Source organism: Diadema antillarum, unplaced genomic scaffold, assembly GCF_040938485.1.
Source record: "Diadema antillarum isolate AM-2024a unplaced genomic scaffold, OU_Dant_1.0 seq00000437_RagTag, whole genome shotgun sequence".
NCBI lineage: Eukaryota > Metazoa > Echinodermata > Echinoidea > Diadematoida > Diadematidae > Diadema > Diadema antillarum.
This window is the reverse complement of record NW_027271414.1, coordinates 1312145-1333250: the sequence shown is the minus strand read 5'-3', so window position 1 is coordinate 1333250 and position 21106 is coordinate 1312145. Positions and strand designations below refer to the sequence as shown.

Sequence of the window (21106 nt, the reverse complement as noted above, 5' to 3'; positions counted from 1 at the left end):
TGTTGTCCGATTTGTTAATTTCCTGGAAGTACATTCATGTTAAAATGTTAGCATGCATTTCAAGATTCTACATTGAAAGGAACGAGTTCATTCATTACCCCCCCCCCCCGAAGTATTCTGCCATATACCATTAATTGCACTTTCTTGCCAACAATCTAATTGTTAATGAAAGTGTATGATTATAATGCAATAGGCCTGTACTCGGTTTAGTTTTTGATGACTTTTTTTTTCAAATGATAGAATTTATTGAAGATTTCTCGAAACAACATAATTATACAGAGGATGGATGAAATACCTAATTATTACTTCAATACAATATAAAGCCATTTCTTCGGTACAGACAATTTAAACATATCTGTGTTTTTTCATTTCTTTTTTTCAAATATTCAAGTAACTCCTTACTAGCAAAAATACGATGAATGGATATACTATAATTATAATGTTTTCTACCATCAATGCACAATACATATTATACTCAATATGAATGCTATATCATAATCCGATGGATATCATGCCAAAGACGAATTATAATATCTTTATATCTATCATGCGTGCAAGGGTACACAATATATAATGCAGACAAATGGCTGCACCCAACCAAAAGTGGTTTGTCAGGGACCTACGAAAGCAGCCGATCATGGCCAGCCCGACTCCGTAGTGCACACAAAAATATCTTTTCATTAACATAATTATTCATAATTTGATAATTTAATGATAAGTTTTTGATGACTCGGTTGGAATACACTCATGTATGATATTTGTTGAAACTTTTTTTCGTCCTGCACGATGATCAAAGTCATATCATCTAGCATCTAACATCCATGCTTAGTAAATAGAAATGCATGTACAATTGTGCAAATTTGATTTCGATATTGTCCGAAGCTTACAAAGACATCCCTCTCCAATACTGCAAATGTAAAAACATTAGTTATGAGAATGAGATAACCATTTAACTGTTAATTTAGTCTTTAAGCCAGTAATTACGAGTCAGGTTACATATTTCGTATTACACAATAAGGGAGTTCATGGTTAGCTCATTTCTCATTTGACCCTTACACCACAGACTTTCAAATAACATGGAAAGGACCCTTGATAGAGCATTTTTTGTTGCAGCATGCCACCTTTGTAATCAATGTCAATGAAATGCGTGTGCAGCTTTTGTTAAACATTATTGATGAATCACTGTCACATGTGCGTTCTAACAAGGTGAAATTGCCTGAGGATTGTTTTCGTTTGAAAGTCAATGGCAAATATACAAACATTCTCATTTGACCTTTATTTTGCACGTGCGCAAATCGCAACCGTGAACTCCCTTATATTGGCATACAGAAAGTGTTTATCTGAGTTTCATGTCAAGCGACTTGTTATGATCGCAAACCAGAAGCAGTAACTTGCAAAGTACTTCTGTAAGATTATTAACGACACACAATTTTACCTAGATCTTTTACCCTCTCCCTTGAATTAAACCCAGATCCTCCGAGTGAACCTGCTTCGCCGTCCGTCGAACGCATCTCACCAACTTCCGTCAATCTCTCATGGAGCCCGCCCTCTTCTGACGGGGGAGACAAGGTCACCGGTTACATCGTCGAGAAGAAAGAACGCTTCTCTGCGCGGTGGTCACCGGTTACCAAGGATACCATTGACGACACGACCTTCACTGTCAAAGGTCTGAAGGAAGGCGAAGACGCGGAGTTCCGCATCACAGCGGTTAACAAGGCTGGACCGGGTAAACCGAGTCAGACCGTCGTACTCACCGCCAAGCCTCCCGGTCCACCTGGAGCACCGGAGGTGTCCGATGTCGGCAAAAACACGGCCACCGTGTCGTGGACGCCGCCGGAATCAGATGGCGGCAGTACGATAACGGGATACATCGTCGAGAAGAAGGACATGGGACGATGGGTTAGGGTCAACCGAACTCCGGTCCGGGAGACCACCTTGAAGATCACGGATCTGGTAGAGAGAAACGAATACGAGTTCAGGGTGGTGGCTGAGAACAAGATCGGAACCAGCGAACCCAGCGCACCATCTGCCCGTGTGGTTGCGAAACTACCATACGGTAATTAAGATTTGTGATCACAAACGTAACATTTCTCCAAATTTCTGTTTATTCATGACACATGACCTAATTTGAGATGAAAGACTATAATACATTATACAACGTAAATCAACTTATTCATTATTTGGTGTGATTCTACTAATTTAATGGTAAAGTCAAAAGATAGCATACTTTACTTGAAGAAAGTTGTTGAGAAATGTTTTAGTATAATGCGTCAGTTGTGGGTAGATACATCAAGGTATCTTGAAGATGGTGAAAGGTACCTTAATCAAAGATGCATGAAAGTTCAGTTTGTCAATATCTAGCTGTTCTTTCCAAAATAACGGTAGTACGAGATATTGCTTAATGTTGTATCACCGATCAAATCACTTTCATCACCTCATATTCACCAGACGTTCCCGACAAGCCAGACCGTCCTGATGTCACCAACGTCGACAAGACAGAAATGACTGTCACGTGGACGGCACCCTACAGCGACGGTGGAGCTAAAATCACTGCCTACATCCTAGAGATGAAGGAACCGTTCTCGTCTAGGTGGTCTCCAGTCACCAAGACAACCGACATGACGTTCCAGGTATGGTTTCTGTGCACTGCTCTTTGTAATATTTGACAAGCGTATGTTTATGTAAACAGCACGTGAAGATTCTATCTGATGTTTCTTCTACTCCCTTCGGTTATCTCAGAAAATAACCAATCGTGTTAAATTTCGCATTAAATTCAGTTGATTTCTGTAAATGATTTACAAATTTTCTATGGCAGTGTAACGTGTATACTCATCTGTTTCGCATTACACGCAAAACTAAGGTTGGAATAGATAACCATTGTTACGTTATCAGTAGCAATGGTTTAAAGCTACAATAATGACATCGACAGCGCGTGACTTGGAATTACTTTTTTAGTCAGCATGTGAATTGACTTTCATTGTGCAGGTTACACGTCTGAAAGAGGGCAAAGAGTACCAGTTCCGGGTTAGCGCTGAGAACAAGGCGGGCGTCAGTCAGCCCAGCGAGCCTTCAAGAACCTTTACAGCCAAATCTCCTTTCGGTAAGTACAATGAGGGTGTATGGTGTAGTGACTGGCACCTACCCTTTCCATGTATGTTTAAAATAGATATTCATCCACTTTCATTAGCTTTTTCATTAAAGCATCAACATAAAACCAATAATCTGCTCTAATTCTGAAGACATCAGTGATACCTTCGACTTGATCAATCAACCCCATTACACTCTAAATATGTCAGTCTTGAAGGTTTCCAAAATAAATACACATATGGTAACCTTCGTCGAGCCCCAAGTACAACACCCTTGAATCCCATGGAAGGCGAACTTGAGCAGCTGAATATGGTCTATCTATCCATTTTGTGAGTTAGAAGATGAAAAAAAAAATCCACAGAATAACAAACAGTTTAATAAACTTTTCAGTTAGCAAAGTGCATTCCTGTATTTTAACATTTCTCATTTTTCTGTATAAAAGATGTTCCCGGAGCACCCGACACACCGGAACTGACAGACATCAAGGACTTCTCCCTCACCGTCAACTGGTCCCCACCGAGAGACGATGGAGGCTCACCCATTCTTGGGTACTACGTCGAGCAAAAGGACAAATTCAGCTCGCGTTGGCAACGCGTAAAATCCTCACCGATCATGGACCTCAAGTACACCGTCACCAACATTCCTGAAGATGCCGAGTGCGAGTTCCATGTCATCGCCCTCAACAAAGCGGGAGAGGGCAAGCCAAGTCCTTCCGTCGCGCTGAAGTTCCGCCTACCGAGTCAACCAGGCACGCCCGAGATCTACAACGTGACAGAGAAGTCCGTGGACTTGAGATGGACTCCTCCTACTGACCACGGCGGTTGTCGTCTGTCTGGCTACTTCGTGGAGAAATGCGAGGTCGGTAAAGATCAGTGGGTGAGGATCAACCGGACCGCTATGCGGGAAGCCAACTTCGTCGTGGGCGATTTGAGCCTCAACTGCAAGTACAAGTTCCGGGTCAGTGCAGAGAACAAAGCTGGCGTTGGGCCACCGAGTGATGCTACAGACGCTGTTCTCATCAAATTGCCATTTGGTAAGCGATGGCTTGAGTTCTCTTCCTCCCTCACCCCTCCCCTCCCTTTCCCTCCCCCCCCCCCCCCCCCCTTCAACCCCCAACTACAACGCCGGTCCACAAATACGTAACGGAGATCAAACTCATTATACATTCATTACAGCTGATGATTTTAAACGTGATTTGAGCAGTATCAAGGCTAGTGTAATGGTAATACTGGCACAATCTAATATTCAAAGCCAACAACCTCGTGATTTCACACAGCACCATGTCATGTGATCTTTTCTTATCCATGTTTACTGAAGAATTTGGAAAAAAATACAAACTAAATCAATATTTTTATCTTTTCAAAGATGTTCCCGATGAGCCGGACACACCTACCATCTCTGACGTCACGAATGACTCCATGGTCCTCAGCTGGGAGCCACCCTTCTCTGACGGGGGAAGCCCCATCACCGATTACATCGTAGAGAAGAAGGAGCCTTACAGCTCACGCTGGACACCTGCCACCAAGACTAGGAGCTTGAGCTTCAAGGTCACTGGTCTCAAGGAGAACGGCGACTACGAGTTCCGGGTCGCCGCCCAGAACATGGCCGGAGTCGGAAAATTCTCGAGCCCGACGCCTGTCACGAAGGCTAAGCTGCCATACAGTAAGCTTTCCTATAAAGTTTCATGTCAGTTCCGAGACCATTGTTTTCTTGTTTTTTGTTTCCTTTTTTTTGTATAAGATTACTCCGGTAAAAAGCAAAATGAAAGGATACTATTTTGAACACGATGTTTCTCTTTTTATAGCAAAGATCAAAGAACTGAAAAGAGCAATATGAAACAAAAACCTTGCATGTTAACTGTGGGACGTTCTGCAACAATTATACATTGAGAGTAAATCTGAACTGATCTTAGATAAGTTTCTGAAAAATTTTATGTTGCATTAAGTAAAGCTAAATTGCTCAAGTTTCAGATCTTTGCATAAGAACACAGACTGTTCTGTGATGCAGTAAGATTCACTTTACTGGCCATTGCCACATAAGGTTTGATAATGGTAGCACCTGTTTGCACTCTTCCAAACTTCCTGGAAGGTCTAGATTACTAACGACACCTTTTCCCATCATCACAGACGTCCCCACAGCACCCCAGTCGATCAAGATCAGCGACATCAGTCCGACTGCAGTGACGCTGAACTGGACCGAGCCCGATTCCGACGGTGGATCCAGCGTCACTGGTTACATCATCGAGAAGAAGGACCGGTATAGTCCAAGATGGACACCTGTCAACCAGACACCTATCACGGACTGTAAATTCCGAGTCACTGGCTTGAAGGAAAATCAGGAATGTGACTTCCGGGTAGTCGCCGTGAACAAAGCCGGTAGCAGCAGCCCAAGCAGCGCGGCGACTTTCACCATCAAGCCGCCTGAGGCGCCCTCCAAACCTGACGTCAAGAAAGTGACGGAAAATTCGGTCACGCTCACGTGGTCGCCTCCGGAGTCTGACGGAGGCAGTCCCGTGACCAACTACATCGTGGAGAAACGCGAACCGGACAGGGACCGGTGGGTGAAGGCCACCAGGGCCCCCATCACCGACACTGCCTTCACCGTGACGGACTTGACGCCAAAGCGCGAATACGAATTCAGGGTGATCGCCGAGAACAAGTCGGGAGCGAGTGTCGCCAGCGAGCCCAGCAAATCCGTCATCGCTAAACCCCCCTATGGTGAGTGGAAGCTCAACAGTTATCAAAAGATCGAGTAATCTTTGTTTTTTCCAAGTTTAATTTAGAGGCTAATCATAGATCAGATGGAACATGAAGCCAGTCAAACCGGGAAGGGGGATGATAGCAGTGAAACTGTCGTGGCATTTCACATGCGCTTAATATAAACTAAAAAGAAAAATTATATAAATGTTTATTTATATTATGTCCTTTAAGTCTAATCATTGTAGGAATATTTATCTTTTCGCAACTGTGTAAAAGCGATGCAATATTGTAAAATGTATTCACTACAGAGTGTTGTTGATGGTGCTGATGTAGGCCTAAATATTCACGTACATTTTACATAATCATACATATGTATTGTGAGGGAGGTTACTCTCATTTATAAACACTTTGTACTTTGTGTGTTCTGATGAGCCAGTGGCAGTAGATATGATTTTAACTATATTTGCGCTATTTGTACATTATATTCCTACTTTTATTCTCTACCACTAAGACGTACCGGAAGTACCTGGACAACCGGAAGTGTCCAATGTCACCAAGAGCGGTCTCACTCTCACCTGGGAGCCACCCGAGTTCGATGGAGGTAGTCCCATCACAAACTACGTCGTCGAGATGAAAGACAGATTTAGCGTCCGGTGGTCCACACTGGGACGGCCAAACAAGACCATCTACAAGGTGACCGGCTTGAGGCAAGGATCTGAATACGAGTTCCAGGTCCGGGCCGAGAACAAGGCAGGTGTGGGAGAACCAAGTCTATCGACAAGACCCGTGGTAGCCAAGGACCCGTATGGTAAGTTTTGTGTTGCCATGGCTGCACCTCCACATCAGTCAGGCTATCAGATGATGAAATCAGACTTTCAAAGTAGTTTTCCTTTTGTATTACAAGAAAGTTTATAGAGACTGGTAACATTATACTTAAGCGTTGAGCGTCCATCTCAAAAGTCTTTTATAAAAATTTTTGAAACGTTTTATCCCATGAATTGACATGTACAAAGACAATAGATCACTGCAGAAACATGTCAGGATGCATTTTGTCAGCTCTACTATTAATGACAACAACGACAACAGTGCTTCATTTACAAATCAGTTTGACAATGATTTACCATAAAACCGAAGTGTCGTATGGGGCTATTATGATGAGAAGAAATGAACCCAGATAATCGTGATTTGTGTCATTAGTGCGCTCAAGAAGGACGTCTGCTTTCTTAATCTGAAGTTGAAAAATGTGCATGTTATTTTATCTAATATTGTTTTCAAAATTATATACATGTATTGTTTGTACATTCCTATCGTTGAGCAAGACACACAGTGCCATGCATCTTTAAGATATCTTTATAATGGTGAAATTGACTCTTCCATCAACGGCGAAATGAATGAATTAGATGACATGGAGTGAACTTTTTCAGAAGTCATGAGACATAGATAACATCGAACATCACCCGTACAATGTAGTACCATTGCTTTCAACTTGATGTTTTGCCTGCAAGACAGATTTTATTCATGGATTACATAAAGTTATGATGCAGAATACATCATAGTCACTTATAATTGATGTATTGCGATTATTGCTCGTGGTGTATCGCTATATCATACAATGAGGTTGTTAGAATAACAAAGGTCATTGTGTTACGTCATACACAAACAGACGTGCCAGGCCCGCCATCTCGTCCCGAAACAAGCAACGTCACTGAAACGTCAGTCACCTTGACCTGGACTCCGCCCACTTCCGATGGAGGCAGTCCAATTACAGGCTACATCGTGGAGAAGAAGGAGGACTATATGACGCGATGGGTTGTCGTCACAAAAGAATCCGTGACCGACACTACGCTGACCTTGGATGACCTCAGGGAAGGATCGGAATACAGCTTCCGGGTCATCGCGGAGAACAAGGCAGGACAAAGCCAGCCAAGTGAACCATGCAGACCAGTCAAGGCAAAGAAGCCATATGGTAAGGCAACAAAGATCCTCCTCCTCCCCCATTTTTTCCTCTCTCCTCCCCTCCCCCTCTATCTATCTATCTATCCATCTCTATATTTATCTATCTATCTATCTATCTATCTATCTCTATATCTATCTCTATATCTCTACACCTATCTATCAATCAATCTATCTTTCTCTATCTATCTATCTCTTTCTCTGTATTTGCATATCTATCTCTATATCTGTTTATGTGTCTGTCTGTCTAGATATCTCTATATCCATCTATCTATCTATCTCTTTATCTATCTATAATCATCTATTTATCTAACTATCTCTCATCTGCTATCTGCCATGATAAACTTTTTCCCTAGAGACAAACGACAGTGACTCCAAAACCTGCGTTTTGCATATATGCTCAGGATGACCTCCTCATCAAGTTGAGATTAATAGAGACTTGTCGTTGCACACTATACCGTTATCGACGCTCTATAATATATTTGTTTATACATCTCAGCATGTTCTCTTTCTGTTTTATCTATTCGTCCAGGTGTCCCGGATGCACCTGGTGCGCCACAGATATCCGACATCACCGAAACTTCGGCAGTACTCTCGTGGACAGCGCCCTCATCCGACGGTGGCAGTCCCGTCACCTCGTACCAGATCGAGAGGCGGGAAGGCACAGCGGGTCGTTGGACCGTCTGCAACAAGTTCGATGTTTCCGATACCTCCTTCACGGTCCGGGACCTAAGGGCGGGCCACGAATACACATTCCGCGTTATCGCAGTCAACAAGGCAGGACCAAGTAAACCAAGCTCGCCATCAGAGACCATCAAGGCACAACCTCCATACAGTAAGAATCCCGCCAATGATGATACAACGTGTACCAGGACGAAGCTAATCAATATGCCCCCAAAGCCTGCGTAGTTGATGGAAACTGACAGCAACATATAGCAGCCGCGTTCTATTGTCATTCTTACAATCAAATCAGTGGTAACGGATAAAACGTCACAGTAAAACAGAATTATTCTGTCAGGGCCGAAAATGTTCTGTTCCCGAAAAATGGTTGCTTTTGCTGTAAGTAGCCTTGCTTGAGAGCTATGTAGCGTGCAACTTACATGTAAGATCAACCTGTAGTAAATACGTATACGGAATGACATAGCGATGTATCAATTTGAAAAGTGTTTGAAGTGTACAAACGAAATGTGAGTTTTGTATCAAACTTTATTTTGGTTCAGGCATCAATGTCTGATGAAAAACGAAATGTCATTACAATATAACAAGTTATAATACTTCATGTCTTTGTCATAAAGCTTCACCTGATGCTCCATCCGCACCGACGATAACGGAAGTCACATCCAACTCCGTCTCGTTGTCATGGGAACCGCCGAGATCCGACGGAGGCAGCCCCGTCAAGGACTACATCGTGGAGAAGAAGGATGCCTTCAGCATCCGCTGGACGGAGGTCAGCCACACCCAAGACACCACATTCAAGGTGCCTTACCTGAAAGAAGGAGACAATGTTCAGTTCAGGGTCACCGCTGTGAACAAAGCAGGGCCCGGTAAACCCAGCCAGTCTTCCAACACCGTTACCATCAAACCTGCCTTCAGTAAGTAACAGCCATTCACACCTGAAGTGAAGTCGTATAACTCCTTGTGCAAAAAAAAAGGATGTTTGTTTGCTTTTTATTAGCTTGTAGAAACACAGTATAAGGCGCATTCCAAATTCATATTCTTGCTCTTATTCATCTTCTTTTTCTTCTCCTTCATTTCATATCCATGCAGTATTACTGGCATTTCAAGATTATAGTAGTTGGAGAGTGAAATCGTTAGGTGCATTGAACAGTTGTGCAATATTGCGCAATATAACTTTAACCATGGAACTCCGTGCTTTAACCAAGGAGGTTTGAGTCGAGGTATGGGACGTCTCACCTCCGTGCTTTAACCAACACTAATTTACTATTACCGTGATCTTGTCGCCTCACAGCTGTTCCCGATCCCCCGTCCCAGCCTTCAGCTGAGGAGACGGACTCCACGTCCATCACGCTCCGGTGGACCCCGCCCAAGTCCGATGGAGGAAGCCGAATCACGACGTACGTAGTCGAGATGAAGGAACAGTTCGCTCCTTACTGGAAGAGGGTCTCTACCAAGGATGGCACCGAGTTAACATGTCAGGTAGGATCTCGTCACTTGTGGATCAGTCTTCGCCCTTTCCATCATGCACTATGAAAGCACAAAATCTTTTGTAGAGATATTACTATGCGACTGCATGGTACTATTCCTGGTCCGTTTTTTCTGCAGCTTGTTATAGGCCTGATGAAGCTGTTGTGTTTTGATTTGTAATTTTCAACCAGATCCTTGCAAAGCTTTCACGGCGGCAAACGTGAATGCGATTTTGCCATGAGCCCAATGATAAAAGGGTGTTGAAAATTCGCTGCAAACTTTCGAGATCAAATCTTCATTGAAACTATTTCTGAAGCAACGCATCTGTCCCTCGTTTCTTATATCTATCGTAAATGATTTTCCTCTCTTCCAAACGAAAACCTGCCTGAGACAATAACAGCAACATATCAAGTTTTCGTTAGGAAGTTGAGATCATCATGAATGGAGGGTTTTGAAACTGCTTCGATAATGTAATGTGTGAGATAATCTAACAGTTTAGTTTGGTCCCGGTTATGAATGTCAATATTCATTGTTATTATAACGATGACAGTGACGAAGGTGTCTACGACAACGACGCCGATAACGATGACGTGGTGGAGGTGGAAGTGGCGGTAGTAGGTTAAAGGTAACCAAAGTAGCTGAACAATGAGTTCTTCGTTTCTCTCACAGGTAACGGGACTGAAAGAGAATCACAGCTATGAGTTCCGCGTGACAGCGATCAACAAGGCCGGAGACAGCAATCCCAGCTCCGTCGGCGGACCATTCACCATCAAGGCCGCTTACAGTGAGAATTCTCTTCTCAGCTTCTAAGTTTGCTTGTATCATATGTGATTTCTGTATTTCAGTAGTGATGAAGTATTCACATAATCTCTGAGACTGTTTTTTGTGAGTCTGTGTCTCTGACATATATAGGTTTGAAATCCAATGCCCCACCATTATTTTTGCTAAGATGTAGCAGAAAACTTATTCAGTTATCACTGTCAGTCGCTGAATTTTGTTGTCCATCGTTGTAAAAGCACATGCGTGCCTGACGTAAGTTTGAACGTATGTCCGTACCGTCTAAGTTATTAATTTGTTTACTCTGCTGACTAGTTACACGTAGACACTAGTAGCAACACATTTAGGTTAGTATCATTGAAAAATGTGTGCAAATTTAAGATAAACTCTGACTACTGCCACCCGTCTCTGCAATTAACAAAATAGAGAATGATTATGATTCCCCTCTCCCTGCAAGAAAGTTTGGTGGAAGTAGTCGCAGGCAATGCACCCTATTCTAACGATGGTTTGAAGTGTAGTTAATATTCTTTTCCTTCCAGCTGTTCCATCTCAACCCGACGCTCCCGAGGTGAGTAACATCAAGGCTACATCCATGACTGTCACGTGGACTCGGCCCAAGTCAGATGGGGGAAGTCCCATCACTGGTTACACCGTGGAGAAGTGCGACACCAGCTCGGGACGTTGGGTGACGGTCACGCGGGCACCCGTCCGTGAGCTGACTCTCGTGGTGGACCACCTCAAGGAAAAATCCGAGTACTGCTTCCGGGTCATTGCACACAATGTGGCTGGCGAGAGTAAACCGAGCGAGGCATCAAAGCCTCACCAGGCTAAACCTCCCTATGGTATGTAACACGTTTATAATACTAACCCTTAGCAAATTTTCTTACTTGAATCATTGTATCAATTTGTGCGAATATCATTCTATTTTAAGCCGAAGGAAGATATACATTCACAAATTTCTAACAGTAAGGAAAAAAAGAAACCTACAACGACAAGTAAATGATTTATAAACAGGTATTGATCGTAACTGAAATTGTCTTTGAAAGTCTATTTTGAGGCTACGTGAGAAAGATGCGTACTGAGGTGCAAAAAAGAATTCTAGATGGAATACGAGAGCCCTAGTGAGAAAAGACGAACGTTGCCAGACGTTCACAACGATGAAATCATTCTAGATAACCAGCCGTACTTGTTTAGCATGCATGTTTGCCTTTATCCTACTACAGTGGTTATATACATTGTAGCTACTAATTAAGTGTACCTACCAGGGAGAACTGTCCCCTCAGAACTTTCACCAATGCAGAAAGTGGCTATGTGTACTGATTTCATTACAGCGGTAGGATTCTGGATTGTACTGGTGGCACATATTCATTTGAATTGCATTCATTTAACCCATCGCTTATCAGGACTCCCAGATGCCCCTGCTAAACCCGACGTTACCGACATCGACGCAACCCACATCACGCTCTCCTGGTCTCCCCCGTGGTCCGACGGCGGCACTCCGATCACTGGCTACGTGGTCGAAAAGAAGGACCGCTTCGCCGTGCGCTGGACTCGCGCCTTGCGGGAGTCTGTCCGGGACACTCAGGTTACTCTGCGGGATCTCTCCGAGGGAGGAGAGTACGAGTTTAGGATCGCAGCTGAGAACAAGGCAGGACTGGGACCGTTCAGTGAATCGACTGGAACCATCATCTGCAAGAGCCCGTTTGGTATGGAAACACGACTCAGTAACAACATTACATTAAAGGGATCGTATAGTTTTGGTTGAGACATAACTTCAGGTTTCTAACATTTTTTTTTTTTTTGGTGAGCTAATGAGAAATATCCTATGAAATATGACAAAGCTTGTGATTCCAAGAGCGATTCAACGTTTATTTGATGAAAATTACTTTGTGAATGGCTGAGATATCCAAAACAGAGCAATCCTAATAAAAGATGGGACCACAACATTCATAAGCATCGCTTTGTTTTACTTTGTTTCCGGATGTCTCAGCCATTCCAAAACCAATTTTCATATAAACTTCGAATTCCTCTTAGAATGGTATGCTTTGTATTATTTCATAAGTGATTTTGGTATCTCGTAGAAAGTTTAAAGCTCAAATAATCCTCATCTCCACCAATACTGTACCATCCTTTTAAATTTATTTCACAAAACATCTTTACTGCGTTAGATCTGACAGAATTTGCATGATAGAGCTTGTTATAAATTCAAGTCAAATTTAAAGACCTCATTGAAAATATTGCGTTTGAGTAAGATATGTCTCCGACTGATGCATTGCTGCCTAGATGTACGGGTTAGCCACACCACGCATTTGTACATCAATGACATCAAAATCAATGACATCAAGATCAGGCACAACAGTGTATGCATTTCCGAAACTTCAATTGCATCTGTAATAATTCAATCGTAGGCTATCCCACCTTAATCATAGAAAACGCGATAATCTGAGAGCACTTCAGTTTTCTTAATCGTTTTGCTAATAGATATCAGCTTTTGTCTTTATGTCACATCCCAATCACAGAGGTGCCCTCAGCCCCGGGAACTCCCCAGATCTCCGATGTCTCGGCCACTACCCTCCTGCTGAAGTGGACACCGCCCACTTCCGACGGAGGAGCGGAAATCACCAACTACATCATTGAGACGCGCGACCGCTACGGTCGCTGGACGCGCATCAACCGAGCCCAGGTTCTTGGCACGTCCTTCAAGGTCGTGAACCTCACCGAGGGTGCTGATTACGAGTTCAGAGTGACGGCAGAGAATAAGATGGGACCGGGTAAACCGAGCGACTCGTCACAGAGGGTGACCGCCAAACCACCATACAGTGAGTATAAGCATTCCATTACGATCTATTGTGTCCATTTTCATATTGTGTTTTTCACACTATTTGCCGATTGCCATGTGGTTAGTTCCGGTTTACTTATAAAGAGGTTATTGGGGAAGCTGTGTAAATAACAAATCTGAATCTTCGTTAAACAATGACAATCATATTTACGACGAGAAATTGGAATATGAAAATATAAGAGTGATATATTCTTCAGTGTACAGGTCATTTAATTGCTAATTCTCCTTCTGTAAAATGTATCATTTGGATGAAAGGGCAGCGGTATTTTTCAGTTCGATGTTGGCTTTTTTAGAATCTCTTCACGTTGTTGTGCTAGAAAAAGTTTGATCAAATTGAGGACAATTTCATCTGACTGTCTTTTCAAGCATTACTGATTATGCGATTCCCATAAATGGCATATTGGATGGTTCATTTATAATGTAGGCCTATGTGCATAAAAACAAACAGCTGAGGAATCGTTGATTAATGAGCACAACTGTCCAATGAATGATACCCAGGTCAACCGGCGGCGCCGTTCGAGCCTCAGGTCACCAAGGTAGCGGCCGACTCTGTCGACCTCACCTGGAGTCCGCCCCGCGACGACGGTGGCAGTCCGGTCACCGGCTACTTTGTCGAGCGCAAGGACAAGTTCAGTCCGCGCTGGACAAGGGTCAACCAGGATGCAGTGACCGACACCAAGCTGACCGTTCCCGGGCTCATTCCCGGAGAGGAATACCAGTTCCGGGTGGTGGCAGAAAACAAGGCTGGTTCGGGCAAACCCAGCGAGCCTTCTAGCCCAGTACTAGCAAAAGCCCCGTATAGTAAGTAGAGCCTCGTCGTACACAATACTATTAATTGTTAATCAATGGTATTTTATATCATTTTGTCACTATTTTGCCAACTAGAACTCACATCATCATATTTTATTGATAATGCTCGGCTTACACCGAAATTTAAGAAAGCAGTATTTTTAACTGAACTTAAGGGATTCATTTTATTTGTTTTATTGTACATTGTGCATTGCAACTGTATATTTCATGTAGTCAACCAATTTACACATTTTCTTCCGTATCGGCAGTAATTGCTGTATGATTGTTACTACGTTTTACATATTCACTCATTTTGAATGAAAACTGTGATTCTGAAACTATTTCAAAGATTATGACTCGTTTAATCATGTTATAGTCATTAACCCGATCATACCCAAACATCAACCCTCGTTTGACTGCACTGACTATCTGTTGCATTTTACAGAATGCGTTTTCGTGTGCCAAGTGGCAAAATGAACATGGCGTCACACATGTTTGTTGGCGATAATGCGATAAAAATTAGTTATGATAGTTAATGAGTTTGCCGAAATTTCTCCACAGCCGAACCCGGAGCTCCCGGCGTGCCTGAAGCCAGTAAGATAACTGAGGAGACGATGACCCTGTCATGGGCCGCACCCAGCTCTGATGGTGGTAGCCCCATCACTGGCTACTACGTCGAGAAGAAGGATCGCAGTGCGGTCCGCTGGAGCCCCGTCAACTATGAGTCTCACGATACTACCACCATGAAGGTAATCATAGTTTGTTTGGGGTTAGTGTTTTCTTGTTTTCCCAAAGAAAACGAGTGCCTGAGATTGGCTTTCTCATGATCTTACGCGTTTTGCTTTTCCCGCCGAGACACGTAATGACAAGGGAGAGAGAACAGCATCTGGCATTACGATAATTGTTTCCCAGTGACTTCATTGCACTGTGAAACACACAATACAGACATCAAGGTTGAGAATTTCTGAACATTTTCAAACAAAGCTGAAAAGTTCCGTCATGATGCATGCCATACTACGAATGAAATGGTTCAGATACATTTCATACTTTACTCTTACACACAGTTAAGAATTGATGGTAAGTTTTTATTACTCCAAACAAATCTAATAAGAAGAAAATTTATCTGCACTTATTCCTCTAGGTTTATATCTATTGATATAGTTTTATTAGGTGTCAGTGCTCTCACCTGAAACAACATGTTTGATGTCGACTTTGGAGAAGCACGCAATCGCTAATGTGTAACCACAAGCGCTGATGTGTGTTACAAACGATTCGTTGTGTCTTCACTTTACCATGTCACGTGTTAAAATGTCTGAAAGAGAGGCAGGTATTCATCGATCTCTATGTCCAATCAAATTCGTCTCTCTAGGTCACGGGATTGGTTGAAGGGAATGAGTACGAGTTCCGTGTAATCGCTGAGAACAAGGCAGGACGCGGCAAACCAGGCTTACCGTGCTACGCGGTCAAGGCCAAGTCACCCCACTGTAAGTAAATCTTGCTTCTTTTCAGCATCGGTATACTTCATAATGTTTCGTTTTCATCTGTTGCTAAAAGAGTCTTGCATCACACATTGTCCAAGGCACAACTGTGAGGGCGTTCCACCAACGGACAAACAAATCCAAGTGACAGAGTACTTTATAGGATGTATTTTAGGTGCATGTTAAAGCTATACCATAGAATATGTAAAGGGTGTATAACTAGTCACGATATGGTTCGTGTACTCATACACTATAAATGTGTTAATGTACACTAAATCGGGTGTTACTATCATGTTATTGTGTAATTTTGCTCGTACCGTTTCGATGAAAGTGATGAAAACAACACGAAGTAAGCTGCTATGGTGATTGACACTGGAGGCATATAAGACTGATATTCCCTTTTGTCTGGTGTCTTAGCTGTTCCTGATGCACCGGGCACCCCGTCAATCTCCGACACCTCGTCAACCTCCATGACCCTCCGCTGGGCCCCGCCCGAGTCGGACGGAGGATCGTCCATCATCACGTACGTCGTGGAGCGACGCGAGCAGTTCTCGTCTCGCTGGGTGCAGATCAACCGACACGAATTCACGGACCCCACCCTGACAGTCATGGGTCTCACCGAGGGGTCAGAGTACGAGTTCCGGGTCGCGGCCAAGAACAAGGTCGGGTTGAGCCGATACAGCGAGTCAACGCGACCTACCAAGGCCAAGGAACCATACAGTGAGTGCAATAAAAAAGAAATACCACCAACAACTCAATTTCGTGGACAGTAAAAAAAATGTTTGTAAAAAACATGTTTTATGGGGATTTGCCAAGACAAAATGATTATGTAAATGAATATTGAAACTCTAGACATATTTGGGAAGATTGAACGTCATAGATACCATTTCCATATGCTTCATCACAATTCTATTACATTCAACATCAAATCGCATTGAGTGAATCAACAAATGTTTGCAATGGTGGATTTTCAGTGAACAGTGTGCATGGAAGATTTAATTTCCTTTTCAGTGTTTTTGTTACTATCGATGAAAACCTGTATAATGTGACCAGTTACTGCTAAGGTAATCATGAATGGATCACCATTTTGATATGGCTACATGCTGCAATAACATCTTTAGTTAGGTGACATCCATTTAACGTCGTCCATATCTCTCACTATTTTTCAGACGTTCCCGAAGCTCCCACCGTGCCCGAAGTCAGCAACATCACTGGAGACACCATGACACTCACCTGGTCACCTCCCAGATCAGACGGCGGAAGCGCCATCACTGGTTACGTCATCGAGAGGCGCGAGCCCGGCCGCGGTAGTTGGACCATGGTCAACCGCGCGCCCGTCACCGACCTGTCGTACACCGTGCCCAACCTGCGGGAGGGAGGGGAGTACGAGTTCCGCGTCATCGCGGAGAACAAGGCCGGACTGGGCAAGCCGAGCCCCGTCAGCAACTCTTACGTGGCCAAGCCGCCGTACAGTGAGTTACCCTTCCTTTTGTGTTCTGTTGTTACTATTAAACAAAGGAAAAGACTCTTTCCCTGCATCGATGTGGAAACAAACTGAAAATGACTTTATTTCTTCACAACAACTCACTATCATATACAGCGCATTTTCATCCTGAACTTCCGGTAACATAACACGTCCACTGGAGTGGATTAGTATAGGGTGTGAGAACAGGTAAAGCGTGAGAATACGCAGGGTGTGAGAAAATGTAGAGTTGGAGAGCGCAGAGCGTAAAAATGCAGAGTGTGGGAATAGGATGATAATGATGACATAGACTGTGTAGAGATGAAATGAGAACACAATACCTCTGTCATATCTTACTTTCTCCTACTAACGGATCGTGTATCATCTTGATGTTGAGCATTCTACACGATCTTAACAATGATTCTTACACATTCAATTAATGATAATAACGAGAGATGTCAAACATGCTCATGCTTGGTAAACTTCAGTGAAGAAACATTAACCTCTTAAAGAGTATAGCATCCTCCTCTATGACCTCGTTGAGACATACATAAAATGCTAACAAAGATTTATTTCGAATTATTACATCTTATACTGTACATGCTATCAAAGTACAGTATATTAAAGCGGCTGGATATCCCTAACTGTACCATGTAATGTGTAGCTGCAGCCAAGAATGTCGTTAGTCTGTTTTCTCGTCGGCTGCTACTTTATTGATTGATTGCTATTCTGATGTGTAGAAATTAGGTGCACGCGGCTTGAACAGCTTAAAGGACAAGTTCACCTTCATAAAGATAAGGATTGAGAGAATGTAACAATATTAGTAGAACACATCATTGAATGTTTGAGGAAAATCAGACAATCCGTTCAAAAGTTATGAATTTTTGAAGTTTTTGTGCAGTACCCGCTGGATGAGAAGACTACTGCAGTGTATGAATAACTTAGATGTCACATGCGTACAACAATATAAGGAAAATATAAAGAGAATTTCACAAAATTCCATCTTTTGAAAAAAGTACACATTCCCCTGACTTGTTACCGACAAATGTTATGGGTAATATTATTCCCCCTGCCTTTAGAAAGAGGCAAGTCAAGTGCTCTTTTATTATGCGAAAAAAGTGAAAATATGTTGAATTTTCTTTTACATTTTCTTTATACTGTTGTACGCATATGACTCACAAGCTGTAGTAGTCTCCTCATCCAGCGGTTCCAACACAAAAATTTTAAAAATTCATAACTTTTGCATCGATTGTCCAATTTTCCTCAAACTTTCACTGATGTGTTCTACTAATATTGTTGCATTTTCTCAATCCTTATGTTTATGAAGGTGAACTTGTCCTTTAAGAAGGAAAATCACAAACCGAATCGACATGATATTCTATGATTGTAATAAAACACTTTTCATTTTTCTTGCTCCATTTTTGCAGCCGTGCCGGGGGCCCCTGACCAACCGGAAGTAACCGACGTTACATCAACCACCATCACCATCACATGGAACCCGCCCCGTTCGGACGGCGGCAGCAAGATCATCGGTTACACCATCGAGATCAAGGTGGACCTCAGCATGCGATGGGTGAAGCTCGAGTCGAGCGTGCCGGACACCACGTACACGGCCTCGAGACTGAAGGAGAACTCGGAGTACCAGTTCCGCGTGGCGGCCATCAACAAGGCAGGGCGCGGCGAGTTCAGCAGACCGTCCCGCATGGAAGTCTGTCGACCGCCGTATGGTGAGTGCATGATTAGATTCAGATACACTATCATTTTCACCGTAAAAAGGAAACGAAACCCTATCTTTCCACTACACCGTTATGTTTTTTTTTTTTTCATTGTTCTCATTATGAACTCCTTGGACACGTGTCTTACACTCATCTTGACTGCATAATGTTATTAGTGAAAGTAGATCGTGTACATGTACGGGTGATATTTTCACACAATGCATATTGACAATTGTTTACTTTACCAACCATTGTAATGTATCCTTACTGCAAGTTCTCAATAATTGTTTTCTTTGTATGAATTTACATGCATCATTTATGTCACTGAAGAAAGTGAGATTTATGTTTATATATTATTTCATTGTGTAAAAAGGGAAATAAATTTGAACTGAACTGAACCGATTTTCCATGAATAAATGTCTTTCAATACTCATGATTTCATTGATGAAGCATCTTTAAATTTAAAAGAAAGACTGATTTTGATGTCTTCAAATATATGTAATGTTTAAGTAGGTTTTTTTCCTACTCGTCCGTGTTAAAAAAAACACACACATAGTATGTTTTGAAAGAGAGTTACTTCGCACAATGGATGATAATGAATATTGGTCCTCGAATTATTTCAGACCCTCCACCCCCACCGGATGCCCCCAATGTCTCGAACATCACCCCGACCAGTGCCGTGCTCTCTTGGTCACCGCCACGCCACGACGGCGGGTCTCCGATCACCGGTTACGTCATCGACAAGAAGGATCGCTATTCGACGCGCTGGACGAAGCTTGACGAGGTGTCGGCGCGCGAGACGGAGTTCACGATCCGCGGTCTGCAGGAGGGCAATGACTACGAGTACAGAGTCAGCGCCGTCAACGCGGCCGGTGTCGGCAAGCCGAGCACTCCATGCGACAGGTTCACGGCCAAGGCACCCTACGGTGAGTTCTCCCGCGTCCTTCAAGCTATTGATTTTAATTGTACATTGTATGTCTTCTAAATGATTCACGTCATTAGGATCGAATCGCCATAATTATGTAGTTGTGTGGTATGCAGAGATATAGGGTTTTTTAAATGACCAAAACTTCGGACTCCTTTGTTGTTGTTGTTGTTGCTGCTGCTTCTGCTGCTGTTGATATCATTTTGATATCTTTTGATACCTTTGATATTAATTTATTTCTGCAATTTCATGACAAACGTAACCTACAAAAACATTTTTCTTTATACAAATGACAGGATTTTTTAAAAGAAGAATGAATAAACTTCATGAATACAAAATATTGACAATCATTTAATACAAATTACAAGGTACATTGATAATAAAGAAAAATAATCTAAAGGTATAATCTAAGGGGAGCAATTGCAAAAAAAAAAAGCTTACGCTTGAGAACGGAAACAGCCCAGTTGACTAATAAAGATGATGTTTATGCAGGGTGAGGATTGGGGATGAACGGAACGTTGCTGTTTCAAGTGAGTTTTTTTTAGGGGTTTCTCTGTAATGTTATGATCTTCATGAGGATGATGACCATTTTTGTTACAATAATGATAAGTATGATAATGATGATAGTAATAATGACAAAAAGTCTAGCTATGTCTCAGTTTTCTTCATCTGTATCATGAAACATACTTTCTCTGTTCAATGCGCAGATGTTCCAGACGCACCGCAACCGCCTTCCATCTCCGACATCAACGCTTCATCGATGAGGCTCTCGTGGGAGCCACCGACAACGGACGGCGGCAGTCCGATCACGGGCTACATCATCGAAAAGAGGGAATCCCCCGTCGGTCGCTGGATGCGCGTCAACCGCGTGCCAACCAAAGACACCAGCATCAAGGTCAATGACCTAACTGAAGACAAGAAGTATGAGTTCCGGGTCAGCGCAGAGAACGCTGCGGGTGTAGGCAGAACCAGTGAGGTTTCTTTGCCAAGAGTCGCCAAATCACCTTACGGTACGTGCTAAATTGAATAATTTGTGTTATAGAATATTGAATGATTTATGGAATACAAAAGTTATCAATATGATATGGATGGAAGAAGTAGATTGATCGTTAGATTTATAAGGGGCCTATTGTAGAAAACTGCATGAGATAGTCAATCTACGTTACTAGGGCTGAGATGTTGGGTTTTTTGTTTTACCCTCCACATGAAATCTGGTATCAACTAAAACCCGTGTAAT

At 42.8% G+C, this 21106-nt stretch overlaps 1 protein-coding gene across 1 annotated transcript in view; it reads left to right on the top strand.

Annotated features, from left to right (window-relative positions):
• Positions 1 to 21106, top strand: part of LOC139732580 (titin-like) — a 207988-nt gene that overhangs the window by 104962 nt on the left and 81920 nt on the right. The window contains exons 54-76 of the mRNA XM_071643433.1: positions 1472 to 2056; positions 2449 to 2630; positions 2986 to 3100; positions 3530 to 4120; positions 4453 to 4749; positions 5214 to 5804; positions 6298 to 6594; positions 7450 to 7752; positions 8272 to 8574; positions 9035 to 9331; positions 9709 to 9896; positions 10554 to 10668; positions 11201 to 11503; positions 12065 to 12367; positions 13181 to 13480; positions 13999 to 14301; positions 14851 to 15038; positions 15659 to 15773; positions 16185 to 16487; positions 16937 to 17239; positions 18657 to 18956; positions 19568 to 19870; positions 20577 to 20879. Coding sequence (XP_071499534.1) covers positions 1472 to 2056; positions 2449 to 2630; positions 2986 to 3100; positions 3530 to 4120; positions 4453 to 4749; positions 5214 to 5804; positions 6298 to 6594; positions 7450 to 7752; positions 8272 to 8574; positions 9035 to 9331; positions 9709 to 9896; positions 10554 to 10668; positions 11201 to 11503; positions 12065 to 12367; positions 13181 to 13480; positions 13999 to 14301; positions 14851 to 15038; positions 15659 to 15773; positions 16185 to 16487; positions 16937 to 17239; positions 18657 to 18956; positions 19568 to 19870; positions 20577 to 20879 — 6888 coding nt within the window. The remainder of the gene's footprint in view (positions 1 to 1471; positions 2057 to 2448; positions 2631 to 2985; positions 3101 to 3529; positions 4121 to 4452; positions 4750 to 5213; positions 5805 to 6297; positions 6595 to 7449; positions 7753 to 8271; positions 8575 to 9034; positions 9332 to 9708; positions 9897 to 10553; positions 10669 to 11200; positions 11504 to 12064; positions 12368 to 13180; positions 13481 to 13998; positions 14302 to 14850; positions 15039 to 15658; positions 15774 to 16184; positions 16488 to 16936; positions 17240 to 18656; positions 18957 to 19567; positions 19871 to 20576; positions 20880 to 21106) is intronic.